General features: G+C 44.2%; 1 protein-coding gene across 1 annotated transcript; it reads right to left on the reverse strand.

The window, feature by feature from the left end:
- Nucleotides 1-5,318: 5,318 nt before the first annotated feature.
- On the reverse strand, nt 5,319-12,828 carry LOC147013904 (derriere protein-like). The gene is made up of 2 exons (XM_085851242.1): nt 12,391-12,828; nt 5,319-6,659 (listed from the first exon to the last, which is right to left on the reverse strand). Exons 1-2 carry the CDS (start codon nt 12,719-12,721, stop codon nt 5,728-5,730), a joined length of 1,263 nt encoding a protein of 420 aa, XP_085707368.1. The 5' UTR covers nt 12,722-12,828; the 3' UTR covers nt 5,319-5,727.
- Between the last annotated feature and the right edge of the window lie 2,233 nt (nt 12,829-15,061).

Genomic DNA, 15,061 nt, shown 5'->3' on the forward strand with positions numbered 1-15,061 from the left:
CATTAAACTAGGGCACTCGGTAGAGCGCATACCTCCGCCACGCAGTGCCTGATCCATGAGAACATATTGGGCCCAATACATTTTTGAAATATCATGCTGCATATCATTTTTGGCCTTCTCTCTCAATGGTGAAGAATCACTTTCAAAATTTATCAGATTCGGATCTTCACTAAAATGGAATAAATTATTTCTCGTCACACACCCAACCTGTCCACAAAATTTCATTCATCCAAATCTGTACACAACTTTGAGATATCCTGCAGACAGACAGAAAGGGGTGAACCATAACCTCCTTCACCTTCAGTGGTGGAGGTAATAAAGGAACCATATTTATCTTTCCAGAGAGTATTGTATTTGGGTTTCTTTGTCTGTCTGTCTGTCTCTCTACACAAACGTCTTGATTACTTTGCATTGGAACGTGAGCACGTCCCTTGATTATATACTATTGTGACATGAGCAGGTTCATTAATGTCATAATTTAATCTTTCACATTTGCATCGTCGACACACCACCACTACCACCCAAGTACCACACAACACAAGTCCTGGCCAGGGTCTGCAATCTCTGCTCTTTCTCGTTGCTCCTGCATTGGGTAGTTGTGACGACAGTGTTACAGACCTGCCCATCTCTGTGCAGACTACATATTTTGTATGGAGAATAAAATCAAACTTTGCTAATGCATTAATATGTATATCATTTTGTTAAAATTATTGTAAAATTAACAAAACATTTTAAATATGTAATAGATTAATTGGGCTAATGCAGAGGTAGATCACTTACATCTGAGCTGTCTCGTCTTGGGTTTGATTCTCAGTGAATCTACAAACTGCCAGATTGGTGCTTCATAAGCAGGACCGAGCATCACACAGCTTGCCGTCCGTCAGATGGACGTTAAGCCAGGTGTCCCATTTGCTAACATCACCATCTCGGTCTTTCGTAAAGTGGAGATTTGAGTGGACGTACACCGATAAGGTGGACGGAGGAGGTTATGTTTTCACCCGTCTTTGTGTGCAGGATATCTCAAAGTTGTGGATGGATTCGGATGACACTGGGTGAACACTGTGTGTAATAAGAACAAATTAGATTTTGGTGAAGATCTGAATCGGGGTGGAGGTATGTGCTCCACCGAGTGCCCTTTCAGTGAAAAACTGCTTTTCGGTAGCCTTTCTCTCCACAGGTGTTAGCTATTCCTGTGGACCTCATTTGAGTGAAGCTCTGCTGTTTGTATTGGATGTGCAAGTTTAAAAGCTGCTGATTCCCTCAATCACTCCTTTATTGATTTGGGGAGTTTTGTACAGAATGTTTGCCATACCTTGCCGACTCTTCACAAGACGGGTTTGTTGATGTGCACCAACTGCTGTTAGTGGGGTGGACATCTGGCTTAATGTCCATATGAGGGAGAATTCACTCAATGATACACAACCTCGATCTGTAAAGCGCCCATCCAAGTTGAGAGTTGGATCGGACATTGAACCCAAGTACACCACCTCTCCATGGGCTGGTAGGATGGCCTAGAGGTATGTACACTCGCCTCTCAGCTGTTTAACGTGGACTCATTTGAATCCCGACCGAGTTTTATAAACACTGGTTTCTCACAGACAGGGAGAGGAATCCATGTGTGTGTGGTACCTCCAATGGACGTTAAACAGGGCATCCCTTCTCCCGGCATTAGTTGGTGGACATTGAAGATCCCACAGTGACCTTTGAAGATTAGGTGAGCTATCACCGGCACAATGAACAAATTACAAATTCCTGCCTTAATCTAAAGGGGGCACTACATTAGTGGCACAGCCGTGCCCTCAGCCAACAACTCCACCCTGCAGCGTTGTGCTGCATACGAAATAAAAAGACTACTTCTATACCATCCTGTTAGCCACTGATCGCTTCAATATGATATAGTCGTGGCCAAAAATATTGGCACCTTTGCACTTTTCAAATAACTCATAATTTTCTCGAAAAAATAAGTTGAAAGTGATAACGAGTATTTGGTCTCCACAATTCCTTATATCACTGTTGATACAGGGGGGTGCAGAGCTGACTGACATTTCAGACTACTCACCTGCCCGACGGGTTGGGTGGGAACTTTTTGGGTTGTGGGACTATTTTTCTAACACAATGCACTGCAACTGGTGGAGGCCACCTTCCTGATATCTACCATAAATAATAAAATTGCAAGCTTTGAACATAATAAACCTTGTGTGTTTCATTTATCGCATATCCAAATCTGTCAGTCAGCTCTGCATCACCCTGTAATGCAGAACCTTTTGTTTTTGATTCAGAACTTAATATATCCTTTTAAAATCAGAAAATAAGAAGAAATGGCATTGACAAAATTATTGACACCCTCGACTTAATATTTGGTATCACAGCCTTTGGACAAAATAACTGCAGTCGAGCACTTCCGATATCCATGAATGAGCTTCTTGCACCTCTCAACTGGCAGTTTGATCCACTCTTCCTGTGTAAACTGCTCCAGTTCTCCCAGATTTGAAGGGTGCCTTCTCCCAACTGCTGTTTTCAGATCTCCCCACAGGTGTTCAATGGGATTGAGATCGGCACTCATTGCTGGCCACTTCAGGATAGTTCAGCGTTTTGTGTTGAACCATTCCTGGGTGCTTTTTGAGGTGGGAGTCATTGTCCTGCTGCAAGACCCTTAACCTTCGATGGAGACTCAGCTTTCTGACATGAGGTTGAACGTTGCGCTGCAAAATACTTTGGTAATCTGATTTCATGATGCTGTGCGCACATTCAAGGTGCCCAGTGCTCCATTTCTCCCAGAAATGCACAGCAACCCCAAAACATCACTGAACCTCCTCCATGTTTGACTGTAGGGAAGGTGTTCTTTTCTTTGAAGGCATCATTTTGTTTTTTGTAAACAGAGATGATGTACTTTACCAAAAAGCTCTAATTTGGTGTCATGTCCACAGGACATTCTCACAGAATGATTTTGGCTTGTTCAGTTGTGTTTTGGCAAACTCCAGTCAGGCTTTCGTATATCTCTCTCAGCAGTGGGGTCCTTCTGGGTCTCCCACCATTGAACCCCCTTTCATCGAGTTGGGCGTTGGATGGTGCGAATTGAAACCGTCGTATCTTGTGTCTGAAGATCATCTTGAATCTGTTTGGCAGTTGATTGAGGTGCTTTCTCCACAATTCAAACAATCATTTGCTGCAATCTTCGATCAAGTTTTCTCTTGCAGCCACGTCGAGGGAGGTTAGCAACAGTGCCATGAGCCTTAAACTTCCTGATATGAAAACATTATGTATGGTGGACACAGGAACATCAAGGTCTCTGGAGATGGACTTGTGGACTTGAGGTTGTCCAGGCTTGGCTACAATCTTGTGTCTGATTCTCCGTGCTCATTGTGGTGCACACAGTGACACAAAACGGTAGAATGATTCCTTTTCTCTATCGAAACTGGTTAAATGAGGATTTTTATATTGCAGGCACCTGCAACTCACCACAAGTGAGTTCAATTCCAAAATAAAGGAGAATCACCTGCTTGAAATATAATTCTCACAACTTCTAAAAGGTGCCAATAATATTGTCCAGGCCACTTTAGGATTTCTGTGTGGAATAAGCAAAGTTTTTTTTTTTATCTTCAGCTTTTTTTGTTTTGTTTTGTTTTGTTTTGTTCTGTAAACCAAAGAAATACATCCATGGATACCAAAAGATTTTTTAATTACAACAATTTTCTGGAAGAAATGGTGCATTATTTGAAAAAAAGTACAAGGGTGCTAATATTTTTGGCCACGACTGTAGCGACATTCAGTATTTGAATGCAAGAAGGCATAAATGTAAAACTAGGACAATTGTGGACATCATCTTACACATGTATCAATGGGCTCCTGAAAGAACAGAACAATTTCAAGAATGAACCATATAATCTATGCATCGGTGTACATCGTTTCGTCATGGTATACAAACCAGGAATTTATGTTAAAATTGGATCTTGCAAGGCATATCGAAGGTTTCACTTTTACCAAAGTGCTTGAATATTTCTGAAAATGATAATCGATTTCGACTTTTTGCACAAAATGAATCCCACCATTCTGGAGTTGGCATTTGGACAGGTATAAGGGGGAGAGCACATCGCTGTACAGTTACGTTTACACACCCACTACAAGCAGCAATACCCAGCACATCATCTGATCGAAAGCGGTTGATAGGATGGCTAAGAAGTACGAGCACTCACCTTTAAGCTGTCTGGCCTGGGTTTGAGTCCCGACCCAGCTATAAACTCTTATCCTGGTGCTTCACAGGCAAGGTGATTTATCAATGTGTGTGCCTTCCCTCGGATGGACGTTAAACATGGGTCACCATCTGCCAGTATTCATTGGTGGACGTTAAAGATCCCACAGTGTCCTTCATGAAGAGTAGGTGAGCCATCACCGGCACTCTGAACAAATTCCTCCATTAACCAGCAGAGGGTATGGCATCAGTGGGATGACTGTGCCCTCGGCCAATGTCATCCAGCAGCCTCATGCTGCATACTAACGAAGAAGAATAATCTGATTCGAAAAGTAGGTGAGATAATATCCATGAGTACAAAATGGGACAGCCAGCTTAATTATTGATGTTAAGTTACTGCAAGTCAAGAGTGGCCAAGACGTTTTTGTTTAAATGTACTAAATTAACTCGTTAAAAACAATTATTTACATGATCAACCTTGGACCGTGGACATGCATAGTGCAGTTACAAAATATATAAACTATTTATAAGCTCCATTTCCAGGTCGGTCATCAGCCGATAGTTTGCGATTCTTGGATTTGGGTTACTGCATTTGGAATCACGCAGGTTGTGTGTTACCTAATCGTGCAGGTATTATATAATGTTAACGAGGCTTGTAATCATGTATCTAATACAACTGCACAGATTTTTTTTAATTTTTAAATATTTCAAACAGAACAAGCGAGTGGACACAGAGATATCGACTATTAATTCCGTTCTTTTCCTTCTTGCTCTTGGATCACAACATGTAGGTTGTAAATGTGAAAGATTTGAGAGGGAAAGGATGACGTTCAGCTCACAATGTCTCCAATTCAACATGTCAAGGCGCTGGTGTTCTGCAATGCTTGATCACCCTCACACAGGGTGTATATTTTGGGGTCAGCAAAGCTGCAGCCTGACAGGCCACTCACGGAGTTCCGTCTCGTACCGGCACAAGTCGTTGAAGACCCTGACACTCCTCCTTGGCTTGGACCGTATCTCGTATCCTCAAGGACATGCAAGCTCTCTCAATCCATGGTGTGACCTGACTTTCAGGATGTAGATCGTTTGTCCACATTGACCAAGCTAATCAAACAAATATGAGGCACTGGCAGGACAACTGTAGCTGCACATGCTCCACAGGTAAGGGAAGAATGAGAGCCATGGCTTCCTTCCCTCATCTGCTGCACCTGCATGTGTATTCTCCTACAATGCATCTGGCCATTTAAATTCAGATTTATTATTATTTTTAAACAATTCAAGTGGGGGTTTTTACTTGTAACTGGTCTTCCATATTTTCCTCCACTTTGGGCAGAGCAATGTACATGAATGGACAGAACTGCAAAAACCAAACAAACAATGGCAGTCACATCCCTCTCCACTGCACATGGAAGCTCAATGTTGAACCCTGAAAAGTCCACACCAGGAAATTAAATTTTTCATTTTCTACAACTGTATATTCTACATGTAAAGTTCAACAACAGTAAAGTACACTCCACACATTGCACCTCAATTTCAGGTCAGCGACAACCACACTCATCAACAACCATATCTTCATAATGTCTCAACACGACATTGTCGCCATTGTCGTAGTACAGCATGGAAATGGGTGACAGACGCACAGGCACACAGCAGGGTTGTGGAGTACCATCAGGATCGGCTCCACGCATGAGTGTCTGCAAAACCGCGTGGTTGCTGGAATTCAACCGCTGACTCAGTGGATAGGGACACTCACCCGCACAATAGTTAGCCATGTAACCCTGTGGCGCGATGATCCAGTCCTGCCACTCCACGTCGCGAAAGTCAATGTACAACCGGCGGCGTTTGCACACATTGCTTGGGGAGACCGCGTGTTGAAGACCGGATTCTTGAAAAGGTTCATTGGCTGGTGCTCCACGGCGGCTGCGATCGGAAGAACCTCGACAGTGACCGGCATCGAATGATGAAACGAGCAATGACACATTGAGGTCTGTCGCGATCGATCCACACATGGCGGATACATCAGTAGTTCCTTTGCGTGCCCTCATCTCTCGCTTTACAGACTCATTCAGACGAACCGCAAGGTACAGATCGAGGGACTGCTGCATAGTCTGCATGTGGTGCGCTACAGGTGTGCTGACATCAAGAGATACAGACCCTTGATAGAGTTGTGCCGACAGAGATGCCATTGGTCGATCACCGAGCCATGGCAAAACATGCTCGGGCTTATCGACTCCCATTGTGACGTCTGCCAATCCATTCTCCCACAGTGTCCCATGTTTGGGGACGTGGTGGAACTCCAGGGAATATCGGCGGTGCACAGCCTCAGGTGCATACGAGGAAAGAGGGACATTGAGGTGCAACGACGCGGAGCTGAGCACTTCACTCGAGGAAACACCATTCAGGTCAAACTGCAGTCGGCGAACAAGGCAAAGTTTTGGGGTCGTCCATCGGCCTGGATGCAAAGGTACACCTGCAGAAAGTTGTGTATCAAGTAAAGTACAGTACATATAATAATGATTACCTCATAATGTCAGTTAAAATAACTTTTACAAACTTGCATTTACTCACCCCGAGGTCATCTGTTACACGTGGAAAATGCAAGTTTATACATCTCTGAAACGAAAATGCTCTCAAAACGATGAATTGGAGGGGTTTTTTTAGTTGGGGATGGGGGTGGGGGGGGGTGGTAAGAGCAAGTACATTTAAGGAAAGTCGGGAGGAAGTTGAACCAAAAACAGTCAGCATTATGTGCGGGATGTATCATGCAGGTTGGGGTGTGGGTGGCCTCACCATCGGAACCCTCGGGGGGAGGTGGAAACCAAGGAGCTACAAGCTTCGTCTTTCGACGATTAGTTCCCCTGGCACGTTTGGTTTAGATTGGACAAGTAACGACCGAATGCATCGCCATCAGACAGGCAGACATCAAATTGTGTATTTTAGTACGAGATGCTAATCTCTATATATCAGGTATTTTGCAATGCAGATCATATTTTATTTGTTTTTAAATTTCATTCACCAGTAAACTTAATTGGACCCTCACGAATACAATCTAGACCTACAAATCATAAACCAAGCAAGGGTGTATTGTTGCGAATTTGGAAGCTTACTGCACACAACAGCCAGGTCCTATAGATCAGCTATATCGGTAAGTATGTGTTTCTAGTTAGGGTCCCGTCCTATGTTTAATGGGTGATTAATTGTACGTGCGCCGTGAGTTATTTTGATGTAGGATTTAAATTACCAACAACCACAACGACACCTGCCTTCGCTTCCTTCCACCATCATCCACCGGCACCATTGCACGCGTGCGTGTCAGCACGTACGTGGACGGAGTCCAGTGTGCTCGGCGGGGTTTCACTGGACGTTGGTGTGCTGGCTTAGCCCCAAATATGGGCACAAGCGATTCATTCTGGCTTGGCTCCAAATATGGGCATAGAGCGTTCTCTCTGCCCAATGAGGGAGTGCGAGCGGGGGATAAGAAGTGCGTGTGGGCCAAATGGCTGGTTGTTGTTGAGAGTTGTTTTCTGGTCTTGAGAGAGTTGAGAATTGTCTGCTGGTCTTCGGATGTCTGGTGGTCTTCTGAAGCCAGTCGTCGCTTTCCTGGCGTCCCACCAACAGAGCGTCTTCTCTTGTGGCCTGTGTGCCTGCGAGCCTGTCCCGCGAGGATCGCCTGCCTGGGCTTGGAGCGGCATTGTGTGGCGGGTTCGAGTCCTGCCACGCCGGATCGTCGAAGACTGCACGAAGCGGAGAGGTCCGAGAATAGGCTCTGACCTCCAGCTCGCCTTTCCTCGAGCTGGAGGCTCCGATAAAGACCTGACGGGTCTGTTTCTCTTTGGGTGTAAATGTGTGTGTGTTTGTGGCGCCACTCTATTAAGTGAAACTGCATAAGTGCTTGTACATAAATTGCTATTCCTTCAGTATTCGGTTAACTCTGCCTTCTTGCGTGCTCCCCTGCCCCATTATAAATAAATATCCCTTTTGTTAAATGTTCCAGCTCGTTTCTGTGTTTCTTTCATTGGCTTGGCACGGTGTGTGTTGAGAAATAGCGAGGCCATAAATTGTTCATTTGGTCCGACGGGCCTTGGTAATCTCCGCTCGGGTTACACACGGTTCGGGCTCGGTCACGGCTCGTTCCGGTCGAGGTCCGTCGAGGGTGTGAATTCCCCGGTAGCTTTGTCCGTGTGGGTAATTAGGTATATTGAAGTTTGGCAATTGACCCTACCCCACGCGGTCGAATTATTGGCGATTCATGGTCCAGTAAGGGACCCGTGCCTTTCGGACTTATCCAAAAGGCACGACCTCAATTCTGGTGTGTTCGGTGGAGCCGACTCGACTGCTCCCTCTCGCGGTCGTGCTCGCCACCGATACCCGGCCCCGTAACAGTATTACCTTCGCCGCCAAAGGTGTTCTGAGGTTGTTTTTCACCCCTGTCTGTCTGTCACTGTGAGCAGGATATCTCTTAAAAGTTATGGACGGATTCAGAGGAAATTTGGTGGAGTGGTTGGGTGTGTGACAAGGACGAAATGATTCGATTTTGGTGAAGATTCGGATCTGCATCAGAATATTTACAGTGATTTTTCATCATTGAGATGATCGAGCAAAAACAATACAAAGCACAATATCTGAAAAAGTTACGGGTGGATTCGGACAACATTTGGTGCATGAGTTGGTTAGGTGACGAGAACAATACAATAAGATTTTGGTTCAGGTCCGAATCCAGATCTGGTCTCTCAGTGGGATACAAAACGTAAACTGTTCAGCCTGGTGGAGGTGTGCACTCCACTGCGTACCGTTCTATTACCCTCACCGAAGGAGGCTGTGTTTGTCTTTGTTTGTCCACACAGAACTTTCATGTTTTTCTCCACAACCGCTTGTCAGATAGACGAAATTTTCACCATAGGTGCGACTACTCAGAAATGTTTTAATGATAATTATGACGTCATTGGTCACGTGATGTGGTATCGATGTTGGAAAAAAATCTTTGGACCAAATCTCTGAAACTGCACCAAGGAAAAAAATGAAACTTGGCACAGGGCAAGTACTCCTCATGGGGAATGTGATTTCTTTTTTAATGATGTCGTAGGTGCCTTCGTTATGACGTCATAATTGCATATGTAGAATGCTACCTCTGATCAGCATGAAAAATTTCAAGGGTCATCTAGGGATAAAATGGTCCACGGAAAAAAAAAATGACAGTCACATGACTTAGCATTGTTATTTATTTATTTATTATTACTAGTGTGTGCCCATACGTGCATGGCCGTACGTGCAAAAAAATGTATATATTAATCTTTCAAACCGCATGCCAGAAACAACAACCACACAGGCCGTTCCTTTGCTCGTACGTGCGTGGCCTACGTGCAAAAAAAAAAAAAAACTTTCAAACGACAGGTCGTTCCTTCGCTCTCGTAAACGACGACTGGATTGGGGCATTGTGTTGGGTGGTCGCGAGACTACCGTTATTCTCAGGTTTTCCATCTGTCTGTATGTTTGTATGTAATGGACAGCTCTGGAGGCCAGAGGAGTCAACCAATTTTGATGAAACTTGACAGGTAGGTTCATACCAGGATCTAGTTGTATGCTTTTGCGCACAGTTGCTATGGACGCCACCGTTGCCTAGCAACGGGACTTTGAAATTTTTGAAAAATCCTAAAAAATTTAATTTTTTCAAGAATCAAAAAATAAAAATAAAAAAATAAATAAAATCGGCTTCCATGCTTTTATGCGCACTATAATCAACCTCTGTCAAAAATTTTCAGCCTGATCTGTCAAAAACTGTACGACTAGTATACAATTATGTAGCGACCACCCATGTCGCCTACCAGCTTGTTTATCTATAAATGCGCAGAAAAAAAAAAATCGAGAAATTATTAGAATACAGCAAGTCATCACTATCCAGAAGTCCTACGTTGTAACCCGTAATGGGGAACGCGGCTGAGGATCTCTTCCCCAACGACCACGCCTACGCAGCAACGTGTTCTGTCATTGGTAACTAAATGGTGCCCTTTCCCCCCCATCGGCCACTCCGACGCAGCAACGTGTCCTGTCATTGGTTTGGTAAATAAATGGCCATAACTTGGGAACCACTTGTCTGATTAATATCAAACCTTTAAAAGGCACATCCACAGGGCCCCAGCAATATACCTGGCAAGTTTCAATTAGATTGGATCAGTGGTTGTCGAGAAACAACGGTGTGTCTCTCTGTCTCACACTCACACTCACACTCACACACACACACACACACACACACACACACACACACACACACACACACACACACACACACACACACACACACACACACACACACACACACACACACACACACACACACACACACACACACACACACACACACACTCACACTCACACTCACACACACACACACACACAGCTGGAATTATAGATAGATTAGTAGTTTTTTAACCTTCAAAAATCTTCTCTGAAGTGGCTGAACAGATCGGTGTGACATTTTCCACGTATGACCGCCTATCCATGAGGAACAAAAGGTTCACACATATGTCATGCCACATGGTTTGGCAGCCATATTGGATTTCCCCAAAAACCTATAAATATCTTCTCCAAAACAGCTGGACAGATTGAGGGGAAACTTCACACAAATGTTCCCCAAGGCAATGGTGTACAAGTTTGATTTGGAGATGGGTCACAAAGTTTGGCAGCCATCTTGGATTGAAGTAAATACGAAAGAATGTTCTCTGGAACTACTTAATCAATCGACTTGAAACTTCACAATTATGATCTCCTAGTGATAAGGAATACACGTTTTAAATTTCAACTTGATTGGATGCATGGTCTGGCAGCCAGAATTATTTATTTTTTTGATCTGGGTTCTTTTCAATTTATATTTAGATCCTCGTGGAGGATCTCTAAGTCTTACTCACGTTGTTGTTCTTAATCTTCTTCTTGTGGACTTTTTTGTTTCACAGCCTACAGTTTTCATCGAAACTTCCTGAAACTTGGCGTATACATGTAAAAATACCCTGCGCAGACAGTAACCATCTCCGATTTTGAAAATTCCTCCTAGAAAAAAAAGTTACGACGTCAAAATATCTCCGCTAACAGAAATCGCCTAAAAAATTATCTCCGAAACTAGGCAAGCTTTTTGAATTCTGTTTGCGGGAATCGAACAGGGCATTAGCAGAGATGAATTTCCGCACATATGATGCATCACTATGATGTCATATCAATGTTTATGACTTCATTCCTATTTTTTTGACATTTTTGTTTCACAACCCAGAGTTTTCATCGGATCTTCGTGAAACTTGCCATGTATATGCAGAAAGCCCACGCGCAGACAGTAACCATCTCCGATTTGGGAAATTCTTCCTAGAAAAAAAGTTGACGTCATAATATCGCCGCTAATGGAAATCACCTATACCATTATCTTCGAAACGAGGCAAGCTTTTTGAATTCTGTTTGAGGGAATTGAACAGGGCATTAGCAGAGATGAATTATCGCAAACCTGATAAATCAGAATGACGTCATATTCGTTTTTATGACGTCATCATTAAGAGGACGAGGATCTTAGCTCATTTGAGCTTGTTTATTTTGTTTTGATTTTTTTTTTCTTTGAATAAGGCTCACTTGGCTGTGCCTGGATGGGTTTTAGGGTAGAGGAGTAGCATCTGACGTGCGAATCCTGTCCAGGTTCCTCCTGATAACTTAATCTTTGATTTTTGCTTGTTTGGGTTCCTTCCGATTACTCCAATGCAGGACTCTTAATATTCAGTCTTCCATTTGATTTGAATTTATTTTAATCTAATTTTTAAGTTTAATTGAATAATAATTTTTTAAAAACGTCATGGGTCAGGGCCAGGTGTCCAATCAAAGTGGGAGGTCTTGGTACCCGGTCATCACTGCCAGCTGTTATAAAAGTGGCAGTTCCAGTTATGTCTTCTATTCATTACATAACACACCGGTACACAAAAGTCCTGGCAAGGGTCTGCAATCTATGATTGCTCCTTTTCTTGTTCTTCTCCGTTATTATTTAAAATGTAATTTAAACCAATTCAACAGGAGACAGGATAGGAGGTTCACGAGGACGAGCATGGAAATAATTAACAATAACAATGCTCCGCTTTTTGTCCGAGTGCCATAAACATGGAATGCCATTTCCTAGGGACACGATGAACCACATAACTCACCAATAGTCGTACTAGTAATTGTTATCAATTAACCACCTTTGTCGGCCACGTGCCGGAGGACGTGTCCCCGCTCGCACGAGGAGCCGGAACCTCTCACGCCGTCGTTGTCAGCAGCTCCTTGCCCGCGGAACCGTCGGAGCATGATGGGCGGCGCCGCACGGCGGAGGACGCTCGGCCGCGGTCTCCCCTCCAGGCCCAGAACCCGTAAAATCCGTTCCTCCAGCGCCTCCCGCTCGGCCCCTTGCTCCAACACCGCGGACTCCGAGAGGCGCGCCAAGGCGGTTAATATCATCAAGATCGCTGCAAGGAGTCGACCCCGGACCCCGAGGGTCAACCGAGGTGGCCCCACAGAGCGCGCATCGAACATGGTGTGAAAAGGGCGCGAGGAGTGGTAAGACCTTTAGTAAGACGTTCCCCACCTTTTCAAAATTTATCTGGAAAGGGTAATCGGGTTAGACCTCAATCTTCGGGTCACGTGGTTGGGGGGGGCGGGGGTCGTTAGTGTCCACAGCTGTTCCTGATTAATGCTCCGCGGGGACGACAGGCCATGTTTCCAAAGAAAACACCGGATCCTCGAACGGCTTTGAATTACCATTTATTTACGTGGATGTTGTCCTGAGATCGGTTATCTTCCTGGAGACCATTTACCCGTGAGCGATAAGCTCTCAGGTTATCAGGACGGTGTGTCACGTTTAATCCATCCATGTGTGCGTCAACCACGCACTCCACCACCACCACCACCTTTGGTACAGAAACGTTTTGAGGTCTCACAATTAATTTTTCATTTGGTTAAGATAGTGTCGTTAAGTTTAGGTGATCAATGTTTCGTTGATCTTCATCTTTCAATCTCCGGTGGTTCAGAAACATCAAATGCTCGCCTTGACCTGCCCGCTACTCTGAATCGACTTGATGATGATGATGATGATGTACCAGCACCAGGTAGGAGGTTCTCAGTTAACATTCCAAATCTATGTTCAGATGACGTCGTTTTAGCTCTGCCTTCGTGTGTGTGTGTGTGTGTGTGTGTGTGTGTGTGTGTGTGTGTGTGTGTGTGTGTGTGTGTGTGTGTGTGTGTGTGTGTGTGTGTGTGTGTGTGTGTGTGTGTGTTTTACACCGACTCGGTTCTGCTTGCTAGACAATTTTAACCTGCCGTTGCTGGCACGAAATCTCTGATTCAAATTGTCTTTAAAACATCATTTCCAGTGTTTAAACGAACTCACAGGATGGCCTAGAAGTACGCACACTCACCTCCAGAAGCTGTCTATCCTGGGTTCAAATCTCGACTCGGTTCTCAATTGTCATCCTGGTGTTTCACAGGCAGGGTGAGTTGTTGGGTAGTCGATGTAGTCGAGAAATAAAAAAAATTCCAAAAATGTTTTTTTTGAGATTAGTTCTACCCTTATTATCAGTATTTAAAATGGCGATTTATGTTAATACAATGGCGATTTCGATGAAACTTGGTTGGTAGGTTCATACCATGACCGAGTTCTGTACAAATGAGAACCGTTGCTATGGACCCCTCCGTTGCCTAGCAACGGCCGAAAAACCTCTAAATGTGGGGGTATTTTAACGAAAAAACAATCTGCAGCATTAACCCTTGAAGCTGGAATCATGAATTTTCTTGTGCTTAATCCTCAGGTCATTCCCCATCGAACGGGCCCATCGCGTCAGGTTCTATTGGGTAGGCGACTACCCATGTCCACCTACCGGCTTGTCCATATGTGTCATCGTCGTCCCTTGTTATTCAGAGGCAGCATTAGTCATTTGGAGCCCCTCCAAGCAAAACACAACATTGACCCAGTGGGGCGTCCCGCGAGTCCTGTCACACTGTCTGCACAAGAAAATACACAATTTGGGGTCTGTCTCTGTGACGTCGATGTATTCGGTTGTTCCCCATGCAATCTCAACCAATTAAACTTCCCAAGGGGACTACGGGTCACTTTGCAAAGGTTGTCACGACTTCATTTGCCCCCTTCACCAGGGGTTCCAACAGGTAGGACGATGCAAATGAATTATATCTTTGTAAATGTGTGCCCTGTAGCTCAGCTCCCGGTTGTGGTGGGAGAGGGTATTACGAGTGTCGTTTGTGAACCCTCCACTACATCACGAGTAAGAGGTCTCCGTGCATCGACACCTTCAATGAAGGACTGAAGGCGCTCATGCTCGGGTCCTGGAACTTGGGTCCTACGCTGTGAAACTGGCCTGAAAATGAATGGAATTAAACACAGTTTTCACTCAACTCAATAGCGAAGACATTTCTTCATCATATGTGCAAAACCATTTGCGATGACCGATGTTTACTATGCATTTTGCAACATTGCTTAAACTCTGCAATATCCGTGGGAATTTGGAGCCACTTGTTTTCCCACACTCGAAGTTTGCTCAGATTCATTATAATTTAAGGTGTCTGCACATTGGACAATACTCCACACTGATGCTGTACGAATGTGATGAGCCAATTTGTTCCCAATTGTAAATGGTTTAACACTTCAAAGGAGTTTTACAAGAAAAGAAAAAAAATAATTCATGCAACTAATGAAAATTGCAACAACATGAAATCAACTGGAAGGGTACTCGGTAGAGAGCACACCACCGCGCAATGCCTGATCCACGAGAAGATATTGGGCCCAACACATTTTTGAGATACCATGCTATATATATCATTTTTGAGCCTCATCTCAATGGTGAAGAATCATTAAAAAAATTA

The sequence above is a fragment of the Eptatretus burgeri genome, chromosome 13, assembly GCF_056783735.1.
Source record: "Eptatretus burgeri isolate ZD-2024b chromosome 13, Ebu_testis_v1, whole genome shotgun sequence".
Taxonomy (NCBI): Eukaryota; Metazoa; Chordata; class Myxini; order Myxiniformes; family Myxinidae; genus Eptatretus; species Eptatretus burgeri.